The following is a 24236-nucleotide window of genomic DNA, read 5'->3' on the forward strand; positions in this document are numbered from 1 at the left end:
TAATTAGCACTCTTTGGGTCCTCCAACCAGCTACAAATCCACCTAACAGTTACCTTGTTCAACCCACATTTTGCCAGCTTCCTCACAAGAATATCATGAAGAAGAAGAAGAAGAGTTTGGATTTGATATCCCGCTTTTCACTACCCGAAGGAGTCTCAAAGCGGCTAACATTCTCCTTTCCCTTCCTCCCTCACAACAAACACTCTGTGAGGTGAGTGGGGCTGAGAGACTTTGTCAAAAGATGTTTGATTTCTGTTTGAATCCAAGTCTGCGGTTATGGGGAAAGCAAGACGTCCTTGGAGTGTTAATGCTGTGAACCCCTCCATCACAGGCTCAGGTTGTATATATGTGTAAATGAAACATATAGCATAAGGGCACCCCAGTCTTCACTGTGGATCATTCCAAAGGAAACACAAACCCTGAGACCCCTGGAATCTTGCATCGCTCGGAGATTGGGGTGGCATGCACAATAAGATTGTTGTTCTGCTTAAGGAAGCATTTTGTGGGGTTTGTTTTGGCCTTGGCAGAGGACAGGCAATTCTGAGGCATATTGCTTTGTGGCACCATGGTTGGTGAGTCCACGGTGGGCTGAAACCTTGGCTTCAGTGATGAATAGCTATCTCCGGCTGTAGGAAAATTGGGCCAAAACGTCCTTTGGCCTAGTTAGAAAAATGGGCCATTAGGAAATTGCAAGGAAGGACCGTTCTGAGAGGGATTAGCTGAGCTCTTTTGACTCTCTAATCACCCTTCCATGCTCATCCCTCACCTGAAGTGTCCGGCAAAGACACCCATGGTGACGCAGGGTACGCGTGAGTCCTTCATGCCATGGTAAATGGGGGGGGGGGGCTGAGACAGGGAGGGGGGCAAATCGCAGCCCAATTAAGGGATAAAACATTTAAGGGCTTTGGGGATCTTGTGCTCCAAGCTGGGTGCTTAATCCACCTGGGGGGGTAGGTATATAAACGAGTATTGTCCTGGACCCTGGCACAGACAAGCGGATGGGAGAGACTGAGCGGTAGCGAGGGAAAGAGAGAGGAAAACAGAGACAGAAAGAATCTAGTAGGAAAGAAAAAGCAAAAGGGAGAGAGTGGGACAGGGCAGCAAACAAGTGCAGGTGGAAGGTGGGAAAGAAGGCAGCAAAGGCCATGACAGAAGCCTGGGATGTGGCTGTATTTGCTGCCCGCCGGCGCAATGAAGATGATGAGACCACCAGAGACAGCTTGTTTACTTACACCAACAGCAACAATACTCGGGGTGAGCCCAGCAGCAGGGGCAGCAAAAATGGGGGGGGTGTGGAAGCCTAAAATTGGGGATTAGACATGGGGGTGCACTGGGGTTTAGTTGAACCTTGATAGAGCAGGTGATGCAGCAAGGGGCATGGTTAGTTGGTTACAAGCCTGTCTAGGGGACAAGTGTTCTAAAAGTGGAATTTGCCCAAGGTTTTTGGGAAAGGTTCTGGAAAGTTTTTGGGACTAGACAAGGAAGGGTTCTCAGCTGGTCCAGATGGAGGTCTCTGTGTGCAACTAGAGAGAGGTGTGAACTTATCCACTTTCCTGGTGCGTGACTTGTGAAGGGGAAGGACCCTATATGGTCTGCAAGGGAAGGGACACTAAGAAAATATGGGAAGGTGCCTTGCCAAGTCTTGGTACAGTAGATTCCTGATGGATTATCTTGTGAGGCAGGCTGGGATCCCTCCAACTCCTAACCTTTTCCCTCCTTCGCAGACCCTTTTGAAGGTCCCAACTATCACATTGCACCACGATGGGTCTATAACATCACTTCTCTCTGGATGATCTTTGTGGTCGTTGCCTCAGTCTTCACTAATGGTTTGGTATTGGTGGCCACTGCCAAATTCAAGAAGCTACGGCATCCACTCAACTGGATTTTGGTGAACTTGGCAATAGCTGATCTGGGTGAGACAGTTATTGCCAGCACCATCAGCGTCATCAACCAGATCTTTGGCTATTTCATTCTTGGTCATCCCATGTGTGTGTTGGAAGGATACACCGTGTCTGCTTGTGGTAAGAGGCCAAGGGATTTCTTATTTACCATAATTTCTGCTTAATGCTCTGCCATCCTATTCCTTCCTCATGTTATCCCTCCTGGCTCATATATTTCCCCCCATTTAATCACAAGCCAGAGTCCTGTTGTCTTCCAAGATCACCACACTCTTTCCACCCTGCTTCTCCTTGTCAGGAATTTATGGGGAAGAAGGAATGCCACCCCCACCCTTATCCCTGCTTGTCTTCCTCCTATGAATTCTGTGTATTCCAGAACTCTTTAGCTATGGTGTTTAGCAAGTGCAAAAGTTTGATCTACAATGCCCTCAACTGCTATTGTAGTTGCTGAGAAAGCCAGGTGATGTTTGGTGAATTGGGACAGTCCCAAAGTGTCGTGGTAGAATCCATACTCCCTTTTTGTGACAACTGTTCCCTCTGCTCTTTCCTCTCCCACAGGCATAACAGCCCTCTGGTCTTTAGCCATTATCTCCTGGGAGCGTTGGGTTGTTGTCTGCAAGCCCTTTGGAAATGTCAAGTTTGATGCCAAATTGGCCATGGCTGGTATTGTCTTCTCCTGGGTGTGGTCTTGTATTTGGACAGCACCACCCATCTTTGGCTGGAGTAGGTGAGTGTGAGGAGAGACTTGGACCAGCAGCAGCTGTGGAGAGAAGCAAGTAATGTAAGCACATGTACATAAAAAGAAGGGCTGATAATGGGGACTGGGAAGGTTAGACCCTATTCCATTTCAACGGTGCTAGCAGGACAAGTGCCACAAGCTTTGCCAAAGCAACACAAAACTGTTCAAGCCAGGCAATGTCCACTGAGAAAGGTTATAGGGGAAGAAGAGGCCACTGATATTAGCTCATGGAGTTCCTTGCTGTGAGAAAAGCTGCCCCTTTTACAGTCCATGAGATATTACATGTAGCTTTTGGCATGGGGAAATTGTCTTGGGGTTGTGAGGCTTAAGCAGGGTATTCTATTCAAGTACTGCCTTGGGCACTGTCCATTTATGTATGAGGCTTAAAGCAGTTTGTATCAATCACCTTGTCACAGGAATGTTAAAACTACAGAATGGTTAGAATGTTTATTCATATCACAAAGGCCACCACTCCGTGTGTGTAGCCAGGATTTTTTTTTTTGGGGGGGGGGGGGGTAGAACCTCAGTTAGCTATGTATTTTTTTATCCCCACCCCCCACTACGCCCTTGCACGGCTCTGTTTTCTCTTTTGAACTGCTCTGGATGAGAGAAGTCATTCTCTTATCAAACAGTGGTGGAGGAGACTCAAAGGTGATTTAAGTCCTGTTTGTGAAAATGGTCTTCCTCTTTCCCCTCCCTGTCCTGTAGGTACTGGCCCCATGGTCTGAAGACATCATGCGGTCCAGATGTATTCAGTGGCAGTGAGGACCCTGGAGTTCAGTCTTACATGGTTGTGCTCATGATCACCTGTTGCTTCCTCCCACTGGCTGTCATCATTCTCTGCTACCTGCAAGTGTGGCTCGCTATCCGTGCGGTAAGCACCCACCCTATCCTAGGACCCCACCTCCTGGTTGGAATCTGCATGCCCTGACTCTCCCTCAGGCTCAGAACAAAGCTTCACATAGGAACAGTCGCCCTTAATCCTGTCCCTTTTGCTGATTATCTCCTATTTCTGAAATTGCATCTCTCCCAAACCTGAGCTACCATACCTCTGGGATCTTTGTCTGGGATTAAACTACCAATTGCTAACATTCTATCATACCTTCATTTTACTACTTCCACTGTGGAATCCCCTTGGTCACATTGCAACCAACAGTAGAACTTTCTCTCCATAGCTGCATGCCAAACAAGACCCCACAAATACAGTGGGATTTTCATTTCTGTAGCAGACCCCACTCTCTGCCCCTCCTTAATTTCTTGGTGAGCCCCTATTATCCAGATCCAGTTGGCACCCCCCTTTCCACTGGATTCCTTCCCATTTCCATGGCTTGCAGTATATTGCTTGTGAGAAGATAGCCTGGTTGAAACCTATCATGAGGCCTTCTCTTGTTTTACCTAACCCAGGTTTGTTGCAGGTTGAATCCCTCTCCCCCATGTTCTCTGTGTGGGAATAATCTAAACACCCTCTTTAATCCCACCTCCCCCCCCTCTTGTACAGGTTGCTGCCCAGCAGAAGGAGTCAGAATCTACACAAAAAGCTGAGAGGGAAGTATCAAGGATGGTCGTGGTTATGATCATTGCCTATTGCTTCTGCTGGGGACCATATACGATATTTGCCTGCTTTGCTGCTGCCAACCCAGGCTATGCCTTCCACCCCCTTGCAGCTGCCCTGCCTGCCTTCTTTGCAAAGAGCGCCACCATCTACAACCCCATTATCTACGTCTTCATGAACAGACAGGTAATCTGCCATATTGCAAAATGGAGAATTAAGAGGCTAGCCAAGATATTGAAAGTACTGAAAACCAGAGTTGTAAGGGAAGGGATTTATGGACAGAAAACCCCATGTAGGATGAATGGCATTGCAGATTACGCATGCTGTATAACTATACACACTGGAGGCATGTAGAACTGCTCGCCAGTTCTGATTAACCTTGTCTCCCTTTCCTCCACCCACTTGCCCTCTCTCTTAGAATCATGGAATTGTAGAGTTGGAAGGGACCCCAAGGGTGACCTAATAGAACCCCCTTGCAATCAGAGGTGTCTTAGCCATAGAGGCCACTGGAGCAAGGCACCAGGGTGCCATGGCCAGGAGGGCAGGCCCTCCATCCCCGCTGGCAGCACTGCCCTCGCCCACCTTTTCTCAGGCTGCGGGCGCCATCACGGGGAAGCCAGCGGTGAGCCTCCTGTTGGCACAGCAGCCAGGGCTCCCTGGACGGCAGCGCTGCGCAACCGTTCGGCTGAGCAGGCGGAGGCGGAGCACAGCTGCCCGCCGCACGCTACCCTCACCGGCAGCGCCACCCTCGCCCGCCTCTTCTCAGGCTGCGGGCGCCGTCGAGGGGAAGCCACCTCGTGGCAGTGTGGGCTGCAGTGGACGCAGAGCCACCCCTCGACTGTGAGGTGGTGGCTGAGGACGGGCCTCCAACACTGCCTCCTCTCCCTTGGCCACGGGAATCCTCTCATTCGCCGCCTGTGGTGGGAGCGGCTCCCAAGGGGCCTCGTCCTCCGCATCACCGGAGCCCGCTGCCCCCAGAGGTGCAGCTAGCCGATTGGGCTCCCGGGACCCTGCGCCCTCAGGGCAGGACGGGCCAGGGCGCACCAGAATCCCGGTGCCCGAGCTGTGTTCTGCTCCGGCGCCCTGCAGGCCCGTGTTGCTTTTCCGAGTGGTGCAGAGCCTGCAGGGAGTCCGCCCACCGCCTCCTGCTCAGCTGTAGGGCGGCAGCTTGAGGGAGAGGCAGTGGGCAGACGCAAGCGCCATGGTGCCCTCTCAGCCGCTGGGCAGGGAAAGGGCGGGGGGTGCCGGAGGGATCTTGCACCAGGGCGCCGGTTATGCTTATGACGGTCCTGCTTGCAATGCAGGAATCTCAGCTAAAGCATCCATGACAGATAGCCACCCAACATCTGCTTTTAAATCTCCAGGGAATGAGAGTCCACCACCTTCCGAGGGATCCCATTCCACTGTCAAACGGCTCTTGACATCAGAAAGTTATTACTGATGTTGAGTCAGAATCTCCTTTCTTGTAACTTGAAACCTTTGGTTTCCCCCAGAGCAGGAGAAAACAAGCTTGCTCCATCTTTCATGTGACAGCACTGGAGATACTTGAAGATGGCTATCATATATCCTCTCAGTCTCCTCTTCTCCAGGCTAAACATACCCAGCTCCCTCAACCATTCTTCATAAAGCTTGATTTCCAGACCCTTAATCATCTTTGTTGCCCTCCTCTGCACACGTTCCAGCTCCTCAACATCATTCTTAAATAGTGGTGCCCAGAATTGGACACAGTATTCCAGGTTGTGGTCTGACCAAAGCAGAATAGAGTGGTACTATGACTTTCCTTGATTAGGACACCATACTTATGTTGATACAACCTAGAATGGCATTAGCTCCCCCCCCCCCTGCATGCATCACACTGCTGACACATGTTGAGCTTCTGGTCCAACAAGACCCTAGATCCTTTTCACATGTCCTGCTAGTAAGCCAGGTATCCCCCATCTTATATTTGTGCATCTATTTTTTCCTGCCTAAATGCAGAACCTGGAACTTGGACCAATAGTGAGAGTAATCCCTACTCGCAAGTCAAATGTGAATTGCAACAAGAATACATATAGTTATACAGAAATTGTAAACTCAAAGTCACAAGGATATATACAAAACAATAATCTGTTACAGCATTGGATATGAGAGTCTTTAAATTGAGTCAAGTTCATGCTAGTCCATAATCAGAATATATTCATGTTGTGTTTGATGTGAAGTCAGAAGTCAGTCATAAATCAGAAGCCAGAAAAGATGGAACGCTTCACAAATTTGCATGGCCCCTGCACAAGGATGACACGCAAATTCGTGATGCGTTCCATATTTTTCTGGCTGACTTCTGACTTCTGATCAATGACTGAGACTAAGATCTTTATATCAAACAAATACAGTATATCCTTGTGACTTTGAGTTTACAATTATTCTCACTATTGAAACTTATATTGGCCTGAGTTCTTGGTCTGTTTTTTATTGGTGCATTTACTAACAAGAACTCCAATTTATTTAACCTAAGTGCAGAACCTTACATTTGTCCCTATTGAAATTCATGTTGTTAGCTTGGGACCAGTTCTCCAATCTGTTAAGGTCATTTTGAATTCCAATTCTGTCTTCTGTGGCATTAGTTACCCCTCCCAATTTGGTGTCATCTGCAAATTGGATGAGCATCCCCTCAAATCCTTTATCCAAGTTGTTTATAAAGATGTTGAACAAGAACAGGTCCTGTGGCACCCCACTTGTCATTTTTCTCCAGGATGATGAGGAACCATTAATGAGCACTCTTTGGTACTATGACTTTCCTTGATTAGGACACCAAATTCTGTTGATGCAGCCTAAACTAGCGTTAACCTTTTTTGCTCCTGCATCATACTGTTGACTCATGTTAAGCTTGTGGTCTGCTAAGACCCTTCAATACTTTTCAATTGTACTACTGGCAAGCCATGTGTTCCTCATCTTAGTGCAGCTGGTTCTTCCTTCATAAGTGTGGAATCTTATATTTGTAGAACCTTACCTCTTTTTTCCTCCCCGGCAGTTCCGTAACTGCATATTGCAGCTCTTTGGCAAGAAGGTGGACGATGGCTCTGAGCTCTCCTCCACTTCCCGCACTGAAGTCTCCTCTGTCTCTAATTCTTCTGTATCGCCATCATAAGAACCCCTGCCTGGATGGGCACCGTGACAGGACTCTGCCTCCCAGGAGAGCCCCAGTGATTGTGAGCCTCCCCTTCCTTCTGTGCCGCATGGATTCCCTTTGAGCATATGAAATACTGGCCTGCCATCTCCACAGATCCTCTCCTTTGAACTTAGACTGTGCCCCAGGCTGGGGTACTGCTGTTTCTCCTGTGGTTGGGGGAGGGAAATGTTTCTGTTTTCCTCCAAGAATTGTTTTTGGATGGGGGTGAAGGATGCAGAATTCCATGCTCAAATATCGCAGCATTGTGCACCTTTCCTGGGACATCAGGGGTTGCCTGGACACTCCTTCCCCTCAGCTGTAATCCTAAAGTAGTCTACCACTTGCTACTCTGTCTCCCAGAAGGGAGCAGAACTAAGGGGGCTCCCTGTGGGAAGTATATAGCTTTTGTAAAGCAACTCTGTGCAAGGCCCTTCCTTGAAACTGCCCTGAAGACCACACATCCCAAGTTCAACACACTGATTCCTGTGGATGGATGAGTTGGTGGATGTGAACCAATATAATTCACAATTTGACCATGCAGCACCTATTTTTATTCCCTTTTGCTCTGTCCTTCCTATAAAAAATCCACTGGTACCAGAGAGTGCATCACAGGGGTGGACGGATGAATAAAGTTTGTCCTCCAAGGTGTCTGTGCCTCAGCAAGGTTGGGTGTATTGAGTTCTAGCTCTGTCTAGGAGCTGACGTAATTCTAATGTGGGACAGAACCACGGAGAATCAGCACAAGCCACCTTGGACACCACTGAGGACTTAGTGCTTCTCCCCAACACGGCTCAACTGGAACCTTTCTGTACATAGTGTTTGATACTAAAGCCTATTGTGTCCCTGGGACATCTAGCTAGAAATGCAATGAAGGAAAATGGAAAAAAAAACTGACTGCAGCAAGAATAATGAGATAGAGAATAAAGATTTTTAACTTCTGTATAAAAGCTCAGTTTTTATCCTACAAACTATGTAACAAAACAGTGTTTGCTGTGTATCCGTGCATGGGGAGGGGATGCAATAGTTGCCAGAGTAATAACTGTGGAGAGAGGAGAGTAGTTTTCATTGCTTGCAGGTGCAATAAATAAATAAATAAATAAATAAATAAATAAATAAATAAATAAATAAATAGTGACAACCATGAGGCAAGGTGAAGCAGTTGCCTCTGGCAGGAGGGTTTTCAGTACTATTAAGAGTTGAAGAATGGGGGAGAACAGATCTAACCCACCAGGCACAATCCATTGGGAAGTTCTTATGTGCAAATTCTATTGACATGAACAGGATATGAAATGCACTGCCATGGAGAGTGCCTTTTGTTAATTAGGATGCAATAAGATGCAATTACCAACATGAGTTTGACTAAACTGCGGGAGGCAGTGGAAGACAGGAGTGCCTGGTGTGCTCTGGTCCATGGGGACACGACTAAATGACTAAACAACAACAAGATGCAATTAGGTTTTTCTACCTCAGGACAAGCTCCATTTGTTTTTCTTTCATACTCAAGTCATCCTTCAGAACCATAGCTGTCAACTTTTCCCTTTTTTTAAAGGGAAATTCCCATATTCCGAATAGGATTCCTCGCAAGAAAAGGGAAAAGTTGACAGCTATGTCCAGAACTTGTGTGTGTCCTAGCTCTCTGCCCACTTCCTACTGAATCACATTGCTTAGCATGGATCCCACCACCCAAGCTCCTTATAGATTGTTGACCCATCTTGGATGTTGCAACCTAGAGTTAGGCTTGTCACCTGGAATGACTTTTCAATTAACTATCACATATAGCTAGGCATAGCCACAGGGAGAAATAGGCATGTGGGAAAGGCTCTTAATTTTTAATTAATAAACAAACAAGTAGTTAAATAAGCATTGGGAGCAGGGAGTGTTGGAGAGCATCAGGATGGAAAAGGAAATTTGTGTGCCATTTTGTTCTCTGGCTACCAAGCGGAGGGAAGCCATGTTCTCCATTCCTGTTGACGAATGACAGGGAAGTACTTCCAGGCAGCGCTTATTATGACGATCACAAGCAGAGTGGCCAGGGCACGCCAGCGAGTGCGCAGGAGAGGAAGGGAACAGGCTGAAATAGTGGAAACACACACCAAGAGAATGGTGGCAATGGTCAGCAGCAGGTTCATGAGCTGTCCATAGAGTTTATACACACTGGCCTGGGGTAGCTCCATTGCCTCCTGTTGCTGGGCTTGCTGCTGCATTTCGAGTTTGGCCAGCCGGGTCTGGTAGGAGTCCAGCACCTCCTGGCAGGGGTACAAGGAGAAGGTATGAGGTCCAGATCAGATCAGGTTCTAGACTACCTGTCCCCACAATGGCTGGTCTTTCCCTCAGCTAAACCTGTTTGAGTTCCCACACCCTTGTTTCTCACCTGGAATGTGCAATTCTTAAATTATAATGCTGTTCTTTGATGGTCCTATCTTATATCCTATTAGCAATCTCAGTTTGCCAAGTGCCAGTTCTTAGGTAGGCAAAGGGCACTATAGTCATACAAAAGGGAGGCATCAGCAAGCTCAGAGAGACCCCAAGGTGTGCAGAAGTAGCACACAAAAATATTTGGTGGACATAAATTGGGTAGGGGGTCAAAACAGCCCAATGGAGTTCAAGCACATTCTGTAGCAATAGAGTGCTTACTGAGAGATGGGAAACAGAAAAATCATTGGGAACAGGGGTGCCAACTTGAATAAAATATTGTGGGGGCCCAGGTAATCACCACCCTGCATAATCAATCACATTACACAGTGCATGCACACCATTTGAATGGGAATGCCCATCAACTCTGTGGGGGCCAGCCCCCTCAAATATTTTATTGTGGGAGCCAAAGTCCCCATAGCCCCTAGGAGTTGGCTAAGCTATATAATTAATATTGACCTGAATCCTCTGAACTTTCTAGCATTCTACTTTGACATAGGCAATACAACATGATATCCCTCTGGAAACACACTGCTGCATCTAAAGCTGACTGTTATGGCCTATCCCATAATGTGATAAATGCCATATTCCTCATTGCCTCTGCATCCACACATTTTGTCATGGCCAGTAACATGAGGATCACTCCACTGTCCTACTTGCTGCCCTTCATAATAGTACCATGCATACATCTTGGGCTCCTTACCCAGATGTCCCGGGACCTTTCATAAGACTGATAGACCATTTTCTCCTCGGTGCATGCCAGGTCATGTTTGAGGTTGGTGATCTCATTGAGATTTATCTGTATCACATCATTTACCTGCACTTCGAGATGGTAGTACCTGGAGAAGGGTGGCACAGTCAAGGTGGGTGGAGTGAGATTCTGCAGTCTGGTCCTTTATCCCTCACTTCCCTCTTTGCACCCCCCCCCCCGCCAGCTGGCTGATCTTATTACAGCCTGAGCTTAAAGCACTGCTGGTAAATGGATTATGATTGAGTTGGCTCTGTTCCCTCATTTGACACTTCCAGTGACAAGACACAGGTGAGCAGTGAAAGAGAGACAGCCATGATTACCCAGTAGACTCAAGGGCACCAAGTAGTGTGGGGTAAATATTAGGGCGCTGAATCAAAGAAGAGTGAGAAGAAACACGTCTGGGTGTCCTTGAAGATCAGGCCCCACGTGAGCATGTTACCAGAATAGTTTGACCCCAAGGACTGATACTGGGGGAAATGTGATCCTGGCTGTGTTGAATTTGCTGTTATGCTAAGTCAGGGGTCAGCAAACTTTTTCAGCAGGGGGCCGGTCCACTGTCCCTCAGACCTTGTGCGGGGCCAGACTATATTTTGAAGAAAAAAATGAACGAATTCCTATGCCACACAAATAACCCAGAGATGCATTTTAAATAAAAGCACACATTCTACTAATGTAAAAACAGGCTGATTCCCGGACCATTCGTGGGCCAGATTTAGAAGGCAATTGGGCCGCATGCGGCCCATGGGCCTTAGTTTACCTATCCATGTGCTAAGTATTCTATAGAGTATAGAAAAATTACCAGGCAGGTTGCTCACTGCTGAAGTGGAATTGTCGGTGGGGGGTTATCAAAGCAAACTCTTCTATAACACTGCCATTGTATTTGAAATGACAGATGTGTTTTACTAGAAAATCAAATGCCAGCTCAGCCATCAGCCTTGCCCCTCATCCTTTGCTTTAGATGGCTTGTCTACTTTTCTATTTTTAAAAAGTGTTGCATAAGCAGTTCGTTCATTTCCTTATTTTTTAAACTTTTTTGAGACATCACTGGCACAGCCAAACAGTATTGCGTTTCTGCTTCAGACTTGCAGAACATTTTCCCCACCCAGAGCTTAACCTTGAAGGAAAATAGGCACATTTGCATCAACTGCCATTAATGTGCTTTCAAAATGTCCATTGCTCTAAAAATGTGCCAATTTTGCGTGCCCTTGTGTGGAGGCTAGGTCTTTGAACTGAAGACATTCAGAATTCCTTCATTTCTAAGGACATGATAGCACTTCCCTTTTCCTCATTACAAGAAAATTGGGACCTTGGTTCCCATGTAATGTAAATGCAGCAGAAAAAGCATGGAGATCAGAAGGAATAAGCAAGCTAGATCCTGTACCATGGTATAGGTATAAGCTATGGGGGGAAAGGGGTTTGCTTCTGTGCCTCTGTGTGAATCAGTGCTAGTTCCAGGTTTATTGTGGGGGCCAATTCACACTCAATGCACCCCTCTCCAAAGCATCACTGTCCAGTTCTTTGCCCTCTCCCTCTGTTTCCAATCCACACAACTACCCAGAGGAAGAGCACAAGGGAAATGGAGGTTGCTTCTCCATCACCTCACTCTTGTCAGTGCTGGCATGTTTGGAAAGGACAAGATGCACAAGCAGAAATAACTAGGAGGAGCATGAGCAGACTTCCGGCTGGCGACGCCATAGCGGGTGGTCGGGGCTGCTTCGGCTGCGAGGCGCCCGATCCATCCCGGGGGTTAGGAGCCCCGCAACCGCAAAGCGGGGCTCCGGTTGGGGCGCGGGAAGAGCGTCCCGCGCCCTGGGCTCCCCGGCGGTGCCCGTTGTGTTCCGAACCCTTCCCCCGCTCCCCCTGTAAAGGGGGGGTGGGGGTGAAGGGACCACGGAGCCGGGCCATAGGGGATATGCCCCAACCGGGATGTAAATGCGGCGACAAATCCCGAGATGAGCGTTGTGGTTCTACCTGTGATGATAGGTTCTGAAGAACCCGGAGGTCGTAAGTATGAGATTGGACTAAATACTTTACTGTATGGAACGATCCGGGGGAAGAAGAAAGGCAGCCTGTTCTTTTCCCTTTGGGCGGAAGAAGCTAACCAGCTTGAATGACTGTTGCTACTAATTGGATATAAAGTATCGGAATTGTGGAGAGTGAGACTGTTACAATTTCCCTTCGGGGAGTAAAGGGGTGAAAGATATCCCGATTTGAAAATCTCGGTCCTTACATACTGATTTCATGGAAAATGGCGACGAAAAGTTCTAACCGGACATAAAGACAGAAACTGCAATATGACACTCACTCCTACCCCTCCTTCTACCGTGTTGGGCTTTGTTTGGAGGCTTGTTTTGAATTCCACTTTGACGGACGAACAAAGACTCCTGGAACTGAGGTTGGAGATTCTCTACTGGAAAGTAAAAGCCTTGTGTGGGGGCCTGATAAGAAAGGAATTTCCCGCAGAGGAGGCTACTGAATATTTTGACACTTTGGAAGAATGCGTCTGCTGCGAACTGAGAGGGTGGATAGGAAGATGGAAAGAAGAGACAGGGCTGCTCCAAAAGAAAAAAGATTCCGTCTTTGGGGGTGGCAGACCCAAGACGGTAATAAGTTCTGCAATATCCAGCCCCCGAGGTGTGAGCTCGAGGGCATGGGACAAAGAATTGAGCTATTTTCAAGAAGAATGGTCTGGAGGAATGGAACAGCCGGGAGTTTGTGAGATGGATACTCTGAAGTTCGTCGCAAGGAGCGCGCTGAATTGTGTCTGCCTCTGTGACTTTTTGGAAAGAATAGACAATTGGAAACTGGGCTCTGGCATTACTAGGAGGAAAACAATGGACAGAAGGGGTGTGGGGTGAAGTAACAAATTAAATTTAAAACGGTTGGATATGGTAATCTGAAATTGGAATGTGAAGATCGGCAGCTTGATTAGATTTTTTGCTTTTTAAATGAGATATCTGAAGTTTTATGTGATTAGCAACAGATTGCAGGACAGAAGAATAAGTAATGTTTAAGAATAAGATAAGAATAATGGATGAGGATTTAGGATGAGGTATGATCATATGGGGGTAATACCAAGAAGACTAGTTTAAGATGAATAGTAGATCATGTTAAGTAAGATGATTTTTGCATTTTATATATAAAAGTATGTTTAATTTTTAAAAGAAGGGGTTAAGAAAAATAGATTGGATGTAAAACCAATGGTGAAAAGGCAGGGGAAGTCGTGTCAAGATACGGAAATAGAAATTTTTTTTTTTCTGAGAAGAAGCTTAAGGAAGAAGGAGAAAACTTGGCAATGTTTGTGTTTGTTTTAGTGAGTAAGTGATTTGTATTTTCTTTTTTAATGTTGGTGTGGGTGTGGGTTTTTGTTGTAATAAGAAAAATGTCAATAAATTCTTATAAAAAAAAAAAAAAGGAGGAGCATGAGCAGGGTGCTCCAGAGAGTGGGCAGTGGGCCACCTACAGGAGTGTGGACCTCTGCAGGTGCCCAACAATGTGCTGGCCCTGGTGTTAATAAAGATGGAAGAGGGAGCGTGGCACACAGTTCAAAAACCCATTGTATCCAGTAATAGAAGTATGATCACATTCCTTGGTGGGCAATGTTGCGGCCAGACCATAGACCATGCAAATGATCCAGTGAATGGCAGGCTCGATCACCCGGCTCCCAACTATTGGACCATACCAGCAGTCCTTGGATGGGCGTTCCCCTGGTGGTGGGCTCAACCAGCTAATGGGGATGCTTGGGCCCACTCCCAGGGGGCGTTAAATTGTGGTCTGCCCAGGAGTCTCCCCTGCCTTTTTCATTGGATCCCTGCCCCTTAATTTGATTGTTTTTACTTGTGCTTTCACCTTGCTATGGACCAAGCTGGCCGCCATATTCAGGGCCGGGCAGGAATTTTTCCATTTGGCAAATTGGCACTTGTCATCTGGATTTCACCTATCTCATAGCAAATCACAACTTTGTAAGGCGGTTAGGCATTGGGTAAGCCTAGATCTTGGCTGGAGCGGAGGTTGTAGCCTCTGCCTGCCCCCTTTGGGAAAGGGTATCCTGTTAAAAGGATCCAGGAGGAATGGTTCTGTCTGACACCCAGGCAGGGGTGGGGGCCTCACCACTCTTCCAAAGGGGGCCCTGTGGGGGGTACCCCTATTTGATATAGGTCATAGGGCATTACCCCCCCAAGAGGTTTTTTATCCTTTGATGCACTTCCAGCAGATGCAGTGGAGTGGAATAGCAACGGCTTTACCAAATGCTTATGCCAAACCATTCTTTACTGTAACCAATAAAGTTGTGGCCATATTCAAGGCAAAAACCCAATATGTTGTTGTCCTGTGTCATTTCCCTAGGGAACTGTGGGGTCATGGGGCCTTGGCACACAACACAAGATTCTGGCACTGACAGCAGAGCATTGAAGATCTTGAGCCACAGGCTCTGAACCTGTGAGACTGAGCAGGGGGACAAGGAGACAGGAGACCAGGAAACATCAAACCTGAGAATGGGGTGTCAGGAGATGGGATACTGGAGCCAACTGCCCTCAGTAATGTGGATGCCCACCTCTTCTTCTCCTCCTGCAGCAGTTCCATCATCTGTTGTTTGTCAGCCTTCCATGAGTCATCCAGCTTGTGCCACTCATCCTCCAGGACCTTGTGGTCTTCTCTAAGATCAAGCAGTTGAGCTTTCAACTCTTGAACCCTCTGCTTGATCTCTTCCTCAAGTATTTGCTTTGAGGAAGCCTCTTCTTTGTTCTCTGAGATGGAAGGAAGGAGTTCCTCAACAATGCAAGTTTCTGGAGTGCGGTTTCTGGGTATGCTGAAGGATGGCTGGTGGGACATGCTGTTCCTGGGAGTGGTGAGCTGCTGCTGGGCAGGAGTGGCACTGCTGCTGCTGCTGTCCTGGCTTGTAAAAATCCTCTGTTCCAACTTCTTCAGCTGAGCCCAGGAATCCTGCAGACGCTGTTCTAGTTGGGCAATATTGGCTGAGGAGCGCTGGTTGATACGTTCAAAGGCCTGCCGGATGGAAGGTGCTTTCTCCCGGTCAGCTTTGCCCACCAGCTCCACATAGCATGAGGTATTGTCATCCCGATTGGCTTTCTCCACTCGCAGCATCTCAGATAAGTGGAATATGCGATGGCGTAGGACATCCTTTGGGTTGCGGCTGCTTAATTGGGAAGTGGTAGAAACAACAGAGACACTGCGGGGCCGAGGGGGCTCCACCTACCACAGGGATTAGGTGGGAAGATGATCAGAGAAAGAGCCAATGACATCAGCTATCCCACTAGCTACATCACAAGACACTGAATTATACTTCTCCTAGAATGCATTCTGCCATGGCCATTACTGATCTTTTTGTCTATCCCACAAAGCACTCTGCTGTGCTTCCTCTAAGGACTGCTACCATTTACAATTTTAATCATAAATTTATTTAACAATACAATTAAAAATAAATCGGGCAATAATATTTGAATGTACATGATACTGCTCCAGTCACTTGGGATGAAGGACTGGGGTTCTGAGCAAGAGACAGTTGACTTTGCAAGCACTCTTTGTAGGCTAAACTGTCACTCAGGATGTTCACCACCAACACTTGCTGACTCCTTGATTCAAGCTAAGCAGGACTAACATCACAGTTCCTATTGAAATTATAGCCTTGAGCCCTGTTAACCATCTTCCACCCTCACTACCTGCCTCTCCCCACAAGAGGATTAGGCACTGGTTCATCATTGGCATTGGGGAGTGACCCAGGTTTAGTGAGTGAGCAGGACTTGAGGGGCAAAGGCATGAGAGAGGATGTTTCCTGACTTCTCTTGTCATGGGTCTCTGTGCAAAGGTCCTTCACAAAGAGAGTTCCCTGACATCAAATTATCACACAGTGACATCATAATGTTTTCTCCCCTAAAGCCATGGCAGGTGTAGCTCCTGCAACCAATAACCACAGATAGTGGGCAGTTAATGTTTGGAACATGTGCTGGGGCTATTAAGAGACTCCCCAAGAGAGCCACATGCCCCGGGGGAAATCAGGCTGTATCTTTTGGTCACTCACTGAACTGGCAGAGTCTTCTGCTTGCTGAAAGGATTCTCCCTTGGTTGAATTACAGAGATCCACCATGGGTGCTGTATGGAGACATGCATGTGCATCAAAGAGCAATTCATACAAGAAATGAAATTCCAACTAAACATGCGGAAAAACTGTTCCACAGTGGAATGATCTCCCTTGTGGACTCTCCTTCCTTGGAGGTTTTAAAGCAGAGGTTGGATGGTCATCTGTCACAGATGCATTAGCTGAGATTCCTGCATTGCAGGGGGTTGGACTAGATGATCCTTGGGGTCCCTTCCAACTCTACGATTCTATGATTCTATCATCTCTTCCAGGACCCAAGCTAAGGGCCCCATGAGACAGTATGCAAGGGGCACTATGCAAAAGGTTTACCACAATGATTTTGCTTTCCACCTTCCTCTCCATTAGGTAAAGGTAAAGGGACCTATGACCATTAGGTCCAGTCGCGGAAGACTCTGGGGTTGCAGCGCTCATCTCGCTTTATTGGCCAAGGGAGCCAGCATACAGTTTCTGGGTCATGTGGCCAGCATGACTAAGCTGCTTCTGGCGAACCAGAGCAGCACACTGCTGAAGCGGTACCTATTTATCTACTTGCACTTTGATGTGCTTTCGAACTGCTAGGTTGGCAGGAGCAGGTACCAAGCAAGGGGAGCTCACCCAGTCATGGGGATTCAAACCGCTGACCGACAAGCCCTAGGCCACTAGGGATAGAAGGATAAAGTCCTTGAAGGGGTTAATTAGCTAACCTGTATATATTTACCTGAATGTATTGTTAATCCAGAAGTATAAAAGAACTCTTTCTTATGGAGGCTTTTGCTGTGAACTTTGATCTGCATTGCACTCCTTACTGTGTAAGCTATGACACAGAGTCTGGAGATAACAGTAGAAGATCAGCCTTGCACAGAGAGGAATTGTTTAGGTCAGAGACAGACAGGATGGCCTTGCTGGAGTGAGCATGTTAGCGCATGAACCAACTCAGGGCTAAATGTCCTTTTGCCTTATATGTACAACAGGAAATGTTCCTTATATGGGCAAGGATGGACAAGGACAAGATTCCTGGGGTGGGAAGATGAGCCAGGGAACTGTCTATAAGAACTGTCTGAAAATTTACTTTTTTGTACTTGCTTGGATGTCTGAGCACCGCAAGTGCCTCTGCATGCAGAAATAAATCTTTCTCTCTCTGAAGCCAGCAGCTTCAGTGTCTATTGACTGCTTCCATTTTCTCACTGGGCGCAACTTGAGGAACCCCATTGGGGCAAATAAGGCTCCATCCTAATTAACAGAGACCCCAAATATCTTAACGTCTGCCCCCTCAGGTGTTAAGAAAGGCAGAGGGGGCTGTATTGCTTATTCCACCTGTGACATACTCCCTCAGTGAAGATGTGAACTAGGTGTTGTTGTTGTTCAGTTGTTCAGTCGTGTCCGACTCTTTGTGACCCCATGGACCAGAGCACGCCAGGCACGCCTATCCTTCACTGCCTCCCGCAGTTTGGCCAAACTCATGTTGGTAGCTTTGAGGTAATGTGACTTATTTTCTCCGTGTTTAAAAGTTTCATCTCTCCCTGTTGACAACACTAGGTAGGCCTGTTTGTGGTAGTGTTTCTTTATTATACTACAGCCAGGTGTTTTACTTATGTGAAGGATGCTGTGCATTCACTTATTCCCCCACACAGAGATTCAATTTAAGGAGGAGGCACTCCTGGAACAAAACTAGACTTTTTAATTAATTACACTCATGGAGGTTGGAAAAGATTGTGAATTGAACCAACACATGGTGAGTTTGCTCTCACTGAATCTTTGACACAACAATGCTTGTACATCACTCTGATTACATAAAATACTTGGAATGTGACAGTTTTGGAATGTTAACAGATATTATGAAGTGCCAAAAAACTTGGTGAATGCTAGGCCCAGACTAATTGGTTGTCATTATGACCTATATACTAGAGCCAAGGCTATAACATAAATCAGTGTCTTTGGACAAAGGCCAAAATTTCTGATATGTCATGCCAAAAAAAGTACATAAGTACTTGCATCATTGAGTCATACATGTATCTACCACTAGATGGCAGAGGACTGATATTAGCTGGCCATATAGCCACAAAGTTGCTAAAATAGGCCTGAGGTATTGCACAGCTATAAGCTGTTCCCAAGTAAGCTGCCTAGAAGTCATGTTTCACCAGTTTCCAGCTGCAGACGTAAAGTCTAGCTCCACCAGATTAATAGAGAGACTTCAGGCTGATATTGAAGTAGGTATCATAAATGAAGGTTTGGTGGTAGTGGTGGGGAGAAACAAAAAATATGTGACTTGAGTTCATTAAGTTCAATTACATGTTTTGCATTCTCAAATGTTGCCTTGGGTTTCTGCTCAAAATCTCCCTAGGAAGCAGAGATTTCCAGCACCATGACATTTTGCTATTGAAGCAAGTGAAAAGGTTTATATTGATAACCACTTATGATTTATCATCTTAGTAACCCAGCTTTGTGCACATGTGTGCATAATTCATTTTTTTTGTTCAGTATCTACTGGATAGTAGCATCTACAGTATCTACTGTAGTATAAGAATAAAGTGCAGATTGCTCTCCACTTACAGCCCAGTTTTTGAGGGTGATGTCTGATGCTGAACAGGCCTCCACATGGGCGTACCCAGCGAGGGGCGGAAGCAAAAAAAAAATTAAATGGTTATAAAGTGATGAAACGAAACGAAATTAGGTAGGGCGATGGTGAATAATCAGTAGTTTACCACACTGAAATGGTGTAAAAACCGAGAAGTATCTAGAGCCACCTAGTGACAGGTAGAGGAATCTATGTCAGCCAGCCAGTGGGATTCAAGGGAGGGAGAGGTCTCTAGCGGGCTCTAGCAGAGAGAAGAGGGAATCTTCTAGAGGGGTCTAGTGAGTTCCGCGTCACTATATAAACTGAGCCGCCCGCCGCTAGTTGATCAGTATTTTAAGTGCTTTCCGTCCACCACGGCTACTGTTGAACGATCTTTCAGTACCCTTTGAAGGGTAAAGACCTAGCTCAGAAGTACAATGAGAGAGGACAGACTGACTGGGTTGTGTTTGATGAGCGTCCATCGGATATTCTTCAAGGAAAATCAGGACTGGATTGAAAAGAAAGTTTTGAACAGGTTTTCTTCAAACCCAAGAAAAATGATATTAGTATAAAACATGTAACTAGAATAAAAATTAATTTTTGTCAAGCCAATAATTATAACTACCGTAATAAAGCACTGCTATAATTATATATAATTTTCTTAAATTTTTGGTTTCATTCCCCTTTTCCGTGCTGAAATTTCACAACCTGAACAACCATGGCTTCCCCTCCCCCCCCCTAGTTTTGATCCTGGGTACGCCACTGGGCTCCATTGTCTTAGTTCACATGGGCCTCTTACTTTCCACTAGAGAACAGCAGTAGCCTGAATGAGCCATTTGTATTTTGGACTCCAGCTTCCTGACCAGCATGGCCAATTGTTAGACATGATGGAAGTTGTAGTCAAGCAATATCTGGAGGGCCAAAGGTTGCGATAGGTTATTGTTTTATGTTAGCTGGCCAGTCATTTTCTGCATACGGGGTGCTTCTTGTCTGTGTCTTTTATAGGTTGTGCATAAGAGCAATGGTGACAAGGTTACAGTTATTGAAGCATGTGTTACAGTCCATGAAGCCCTTGCAGCTGCTGCTGAGCTGGCCAAACAAGGTAATGGAATGCTGGGATCTTTCCACCCCCCTTGTGGAATTCTCTGATCTTTTGCTTCCTCCTAGGCATCTATATCCCTTTATAATCAAACACTTGGATGCTGCCACCACAACCTCCGATGCCATAGCCATCAGAGGCCAAATCACCACTGCTGAGGATCACTAGAGAATAAGCAGCTTACTCATCATGATTGCTTCAGAATGACTGGGGAATGAAGGTTGTGACTGTGGAGCCATGGCACAGGATGCTTGTGAAGAGAAACTATCCAAGAAAATTCTGGTTCAACTTGCTTTTTTGATGACATGTTGTGTCTGCAATTGCCAGTTGTACAAGTGTGGCTACATGTTAGCACTGGAATATCACCATTCTTCCAAGTGCCCTGCAATTTAAAAAATAAAAGTGGAATGCCCTCCCAAAGGAGGTGCATCAGTCCCCTTCACCGTGAACTTTTAGGATATATTTAAAATGATTCCTGTTTACTTGGGCAATTGATGGCTGAAAATTCTGTCTCTAGCAACTCTGTTATGATTAGTTTGAGTGTAGGTAATTGCTTTTAGGAATTTAAAACTGTTTTAGAAGGTTGTCTTAAACTGTTTTTTCAGTTGTCCACCATGGACTCTCTTGGTGGAAGGCTGTATGCCTACCCCTGTGCTAGGATCTTAATAAGAATCTGCCAGATCAGCAAAACTTGGGTTGTAGGGATTTCCCATCAACAGGCTGGGTGGCAGCAATCCCCACTGACTGATGCTAGCCTGCCCCCATCCTTCTGACTTGATCGCAGGAGCTTTGTGTTTTGCAGGCAGGGTGGATAAGTACTGTACTTGCACAAGCTTGGGCTTATTACCATCTGGGTGTTCATCTTTGGGTTTGGCTAGGTCCCTGGTTATTGGGGAGACAGTGCCATCACCACAAAGTTTGCTCTGTGCACATGATGCCTAGGAGGCAAGTCCCCACTTGTATCTACCTGATGTCTCTCTCCAAGAGTTTCCCCAAACAATTTATTGACAGCACAGGATTGTCTTCTACTTGTGGGGAGAACAATGCTGCTGCTGCACTTGTTATATGATTGACAGCTTTGCAGTAGCCTGTTTGTGAACATCTAAGCTTCCTCTTTCCCACCTCTCTCTTCCCACCCTAGCCTCCTGCCAATTGAAAGAGAGGGTTTTTTAAATAGAAAGTTTGGTAGAGCTCTGTCAACACTTTGTCACTTTGAGCTCAGGAAGACCAGAACTGAGCAGAGGCACACTCCCACACTGGAAGGTTATCCCAAGTCTAACTTGCATAGCCCTGCCTACTGGAGCAAGTAGGAAGAAAAAATCATTGTAAAAGTCTTCTTCCACTGTAAGGGGGAAAGTGTACTTTGGGAACACAGAACAAATGATATGCAGGTTAAATCTGGCCCAGTTGGCTTGCCAGTCATATCTGCACTTATAAAAAACTTTTTAGAATCATAGGCTTGGAAGGGACCATGAGGGCCATCTAGTCCAGCCCTCTGCAATGCTTGAATGCTTGAATCTTTTGCTCAATGTGGGGCTCAAAACCACGACCCTGAGTTTTAGTGTCTCATGCTCTACTGACTGCGCTATCCCAGGATAGTTCCTCATAACTTGCTTATCTCTCCTTTCTTAAGCCAAATATGGGTGCACTGGGTTAAAAATCAATGACCATGTTGTCTGTGCTTGCAGGCTCCTTCTCCCAGGAAAAGTGGCATAGATAAATCTAGTAGTTAAGTAGTAGGTCCCCTGTGAGCTGTGAAAGGTACTTTTGCCAACAAATACTACTTTCTGCCTTTTGATTGGTGGAAGGGATAATAGAATTATAAAAAGTGAGGGTTTAAAAGAGCAAAGGTGTCTCACGAACATTAACTTTTTGACTTATTGTTTCCAGTTTTGACAGAAATGCTGCTATCATTCACAGGCTTTGACCTGTTCAATATACCCTTTTCTCCACCCCTAAGCCATGGTACTTGATTTTTAAACTACTCTTGTATTAACTAGGCTCAAAAGCTTCCTGGAAATTATATGTGGACCAAATAGTGCTTATCTTACCTGAACCTGTTGACACCTACTCCTGTACCTGGCTGCTACCTGACATTCCAGGGCCCTGTTGCGTAGTAGATGTTTCCTGACTGTTTCCTACCAGAAGTTATTGACATAGAATTAGTTTTGCCTGCAGAAATGCAACGGGATGTCACATAAATGCTTTTGCCTAAAGTTCCTGTTGTGATATTAATTCTACTCTCACCCATCAGAAATAGATTGCAACCATCTTCCTGTTTTATATGTACTATATCTGCTATCCACAATGCACATCCAGCAAGTAAATAAAAAACAGCAAGTTCTCAACTGTTACCTTTCTGGATAATTTGTATCATAACAGTAAGAGGTAGTGAAAGGACAGAAAGAAAGACTGAGGAAGGTTTGAGCATATGCATGGAAGGCAGGGGGAAAGAGAGTGAGATTTTTAGAGCAGAACTAGATGTTAAGACAGGAAACTAGAGCCCCACATTGAGTTTCTCTCCACCCCCTCAGTAATGTGTAGTGAAAATTAGCCATGGCCAGACAACAACTTGCTGCCCTGTCCTTTTCATTACTGTCCGCTGCTGGGAGGGAAACGGAAGCATGATTTTGCCGGGACAAACTTAAGTTCTATTGACTACATTTCCCCTGGACAAGAGCCTTGCTTTTATTTGTAATTTTGCAAATTTATATTTTTTATATTGGAAGTAGGATTTTGCAAGATGCCCTGTACTACTGTGCTGTAGTAGCATACGTCATCTCTTGCAAAACATAGTTTCACAATATTGTTGAAAAGACCCAGAGGGTTGAAAACAATACTTTGCAGCATTTTACAGGAAACAGATTTAAGCAAGAACAAACAATGTGGTGAATATTTGTGTGTGTGTGTGTGTGTGCATGTGTGTGTAAAAGAGAAGAGGTCCTGGCTCAGTAACAGAGCATCTGCCTTGTATACAAAACATCTCAGCTTCAATTCCCAAAGGCACCTCCAGGTTGGGCCAGGGAAATCCCTGCCTGAAACCCTGGAGAGGCGCTGCCAGTCAGAGTGGACGGCCTTGAGCTAGATTGATTAGTGTTAGGTAGCTGAACTGGTGCAAGGCAGCTCCCTGTGTTTCCACTTGAAAGCTGTGGAAAATTTGTGGATCTTGACAGCTCTGCAAGGCTGTAGGTTGTGTTTTTGCTGCAACAGGCTGATAAGGCTGTCCTTCTGGAAAATGACACATGGATGGAGCCATATAAATTAGCAGTGTTCTTATTAATCATCCTCACCAGTATTGGGTTTCTTTAAAATCACTCTCTCTTCCCCTTCATAAGTCTGTGTCTTTTGGGGTGTATATTTTATCTGTAAGCCACCTTAAAACCTTGTGAGGGAGAAAGGTGGGGTACAAATATTTAATAATAATAATAATATAATAATAATAATAATAATAATAAAAAATATCAAGGAGCAGACAGACACCATGCCTATCTTTTTGTTTGTCGATTTCTCCTTTATTGCTATTAATTATTAATTATTGTTATTATTATTATACTTTCTACAGAGAGCACTTGGCCCTCTTGGAAAAAATGACCCCTTATCGCTCATCCACGTTCCCTTTGAAGGCTCTTTCTTCCTCTGAGAAAGCAATACCTGTAAGTATCCTAAACCTCCCGACCCTCCCTCACCTCACGCAGATTTCGGAGGGCGGGAGCATTAGGGAGGTTCCTACAAATTAAATCTGCCGAAGCTGCATTCTCATTGGCCTACACACACGTCAATCAGCGTGCGTCCGGGCCCTCTGTCGTTGACCGTTATAAAAGGGAAAGCACGTGGGGACCAGGAAAGAGCGTTGGCCGCCAAAAGAGGGGAGGAGCAAAAGGCTTCCGTTGGACAGGCGGGACCTGGTAATAGAATATGGGGCGTGGCTCCCGGAGGATCTAGCCAAACAGAAGGCAAGAGGGGCGCAGTTTTGAGAAGCCGATAGCAAAGCG

The 24236-nt window shown here is 46.0% G+C and overlaps 2 protein-coding genes and 1 pseudogene across 2 annotated transcripts; 2 read left to right on the forward strand and 1 right to left on the reverse strand.

Annotated features, from left to right (window-relative positions):
* The first annotated feature begins 1044 nt into the window (after positions 1-1044).
* On the forward strand, positions 1045-8321 carry LOC117060932 (red-sensitive opsin). The gene is made up of 6 exons (XM_033173542.1): positions 1045-1254; positions 1725-2021; positions 2457-2625; positions 3346-3511; positions 4136-4375; positions 7197-8321. Exons 1-6 carry the CDS (start codon positions 1146-1148, stop codon positions 7311-7313), a joined length of 1098 nt encoding a protein of 365 aa, XP_033029433.1. The 5' UTR covers positions 1045-1145; the 3' UTR covers positions 7314-8321.
* Positions 6395-6495, forward strand: LOC117061333 (annotated as a pseudogene).
* Positions 8322-9150: 829 nt separating the features above from the next.
* TEX28 (testis expressed 28) lies at positions 9151-22335 on the reverse strand. The gene is made up of 5 exons (XM_033173750.1): positions 22296-22335; positions 16535-16605; positions 15050-15708; positions 10450-10585; positions 9151-9580 (listed from the first exon to the last, which is right to left on the reverse strand). The coding sequence occupies exons 2-5, from the start codon at positions 16598-16600 to the stop codon at positions 9266-9268; spliced, it is 1176 nt and encodes a 391-aa protein (XP_033029641.1). The 5' UTR covers positions 16601-16605; positions 22296-22335; the 3' UTR covers positions 9151-9265.
* Between the last annotated feature and the right edge of the window lie 1901 nt (positions 22336-24236).

The sequence above is a fragment of the Lacerta agilis genome, chromosome 16 (assembly GCF_009819535.1).
Source record: "Lacerta agilis isolate rLacAgi1 chromosome 16, rLacAgi1.pri, whole genome shotgun sequence".
In the NCBI taxonomy this organism is placed as follows: domain Eukaryota; kingdom Metazoa; phylum Chordata; class Lepidosauria; order Squamata; family Lacertidae; genus Lacerta; species Lacerta agilis.

Excerpts from the sequence above, each read along its gene's own strand:
- LOC117060932 (XM_033173542.1), top strand. The coding sequence starts at position 1,146 with ATGACAGAAGCCTGGGATGTGGCTGTATTTGCTGCCCGCCGGCGCAAT. Across the intron at positions 1,255-1,724 it reads CAACAGCAACAATACTCGGG|ACCCTTTTGAAGGTCCCAAC; the intron begins GTGAGCCCAGCA and ends CCTCCTTCGCAG. Across the intron at positions 4,376-7,196 it reads ACGTCTTCATGAACAGACAG|TTCCGTAACTGCATATTGCA; the intron begins GTAATCTGCCAT and ends CCTCCCCGGCAG.
- TEX28 (XM_033173750.1), bottom strand. The coding sequence starts at position 16,600 with ATGGTGGATCTCTGTAATTCAACCAAGGGAGAATCCTTTCAGCAAGCA. Across the intron at positions 15,709-16,534 it reads CAGAAGACTCTGCCAGTTCA|GTGGAGCCCCCTCGGCCCCG; the intron begins GTGAGTGACCAA and ends TCCCTGTGGTAG. Across the intron at positions 10,586-15,049 it reads CTGCAGGAGGAGAAGAAGAG|GTACTACCATCTCGAAGTGC; the intron begins GTGGGCATCCAC and ends ACCCTTCTCCAG.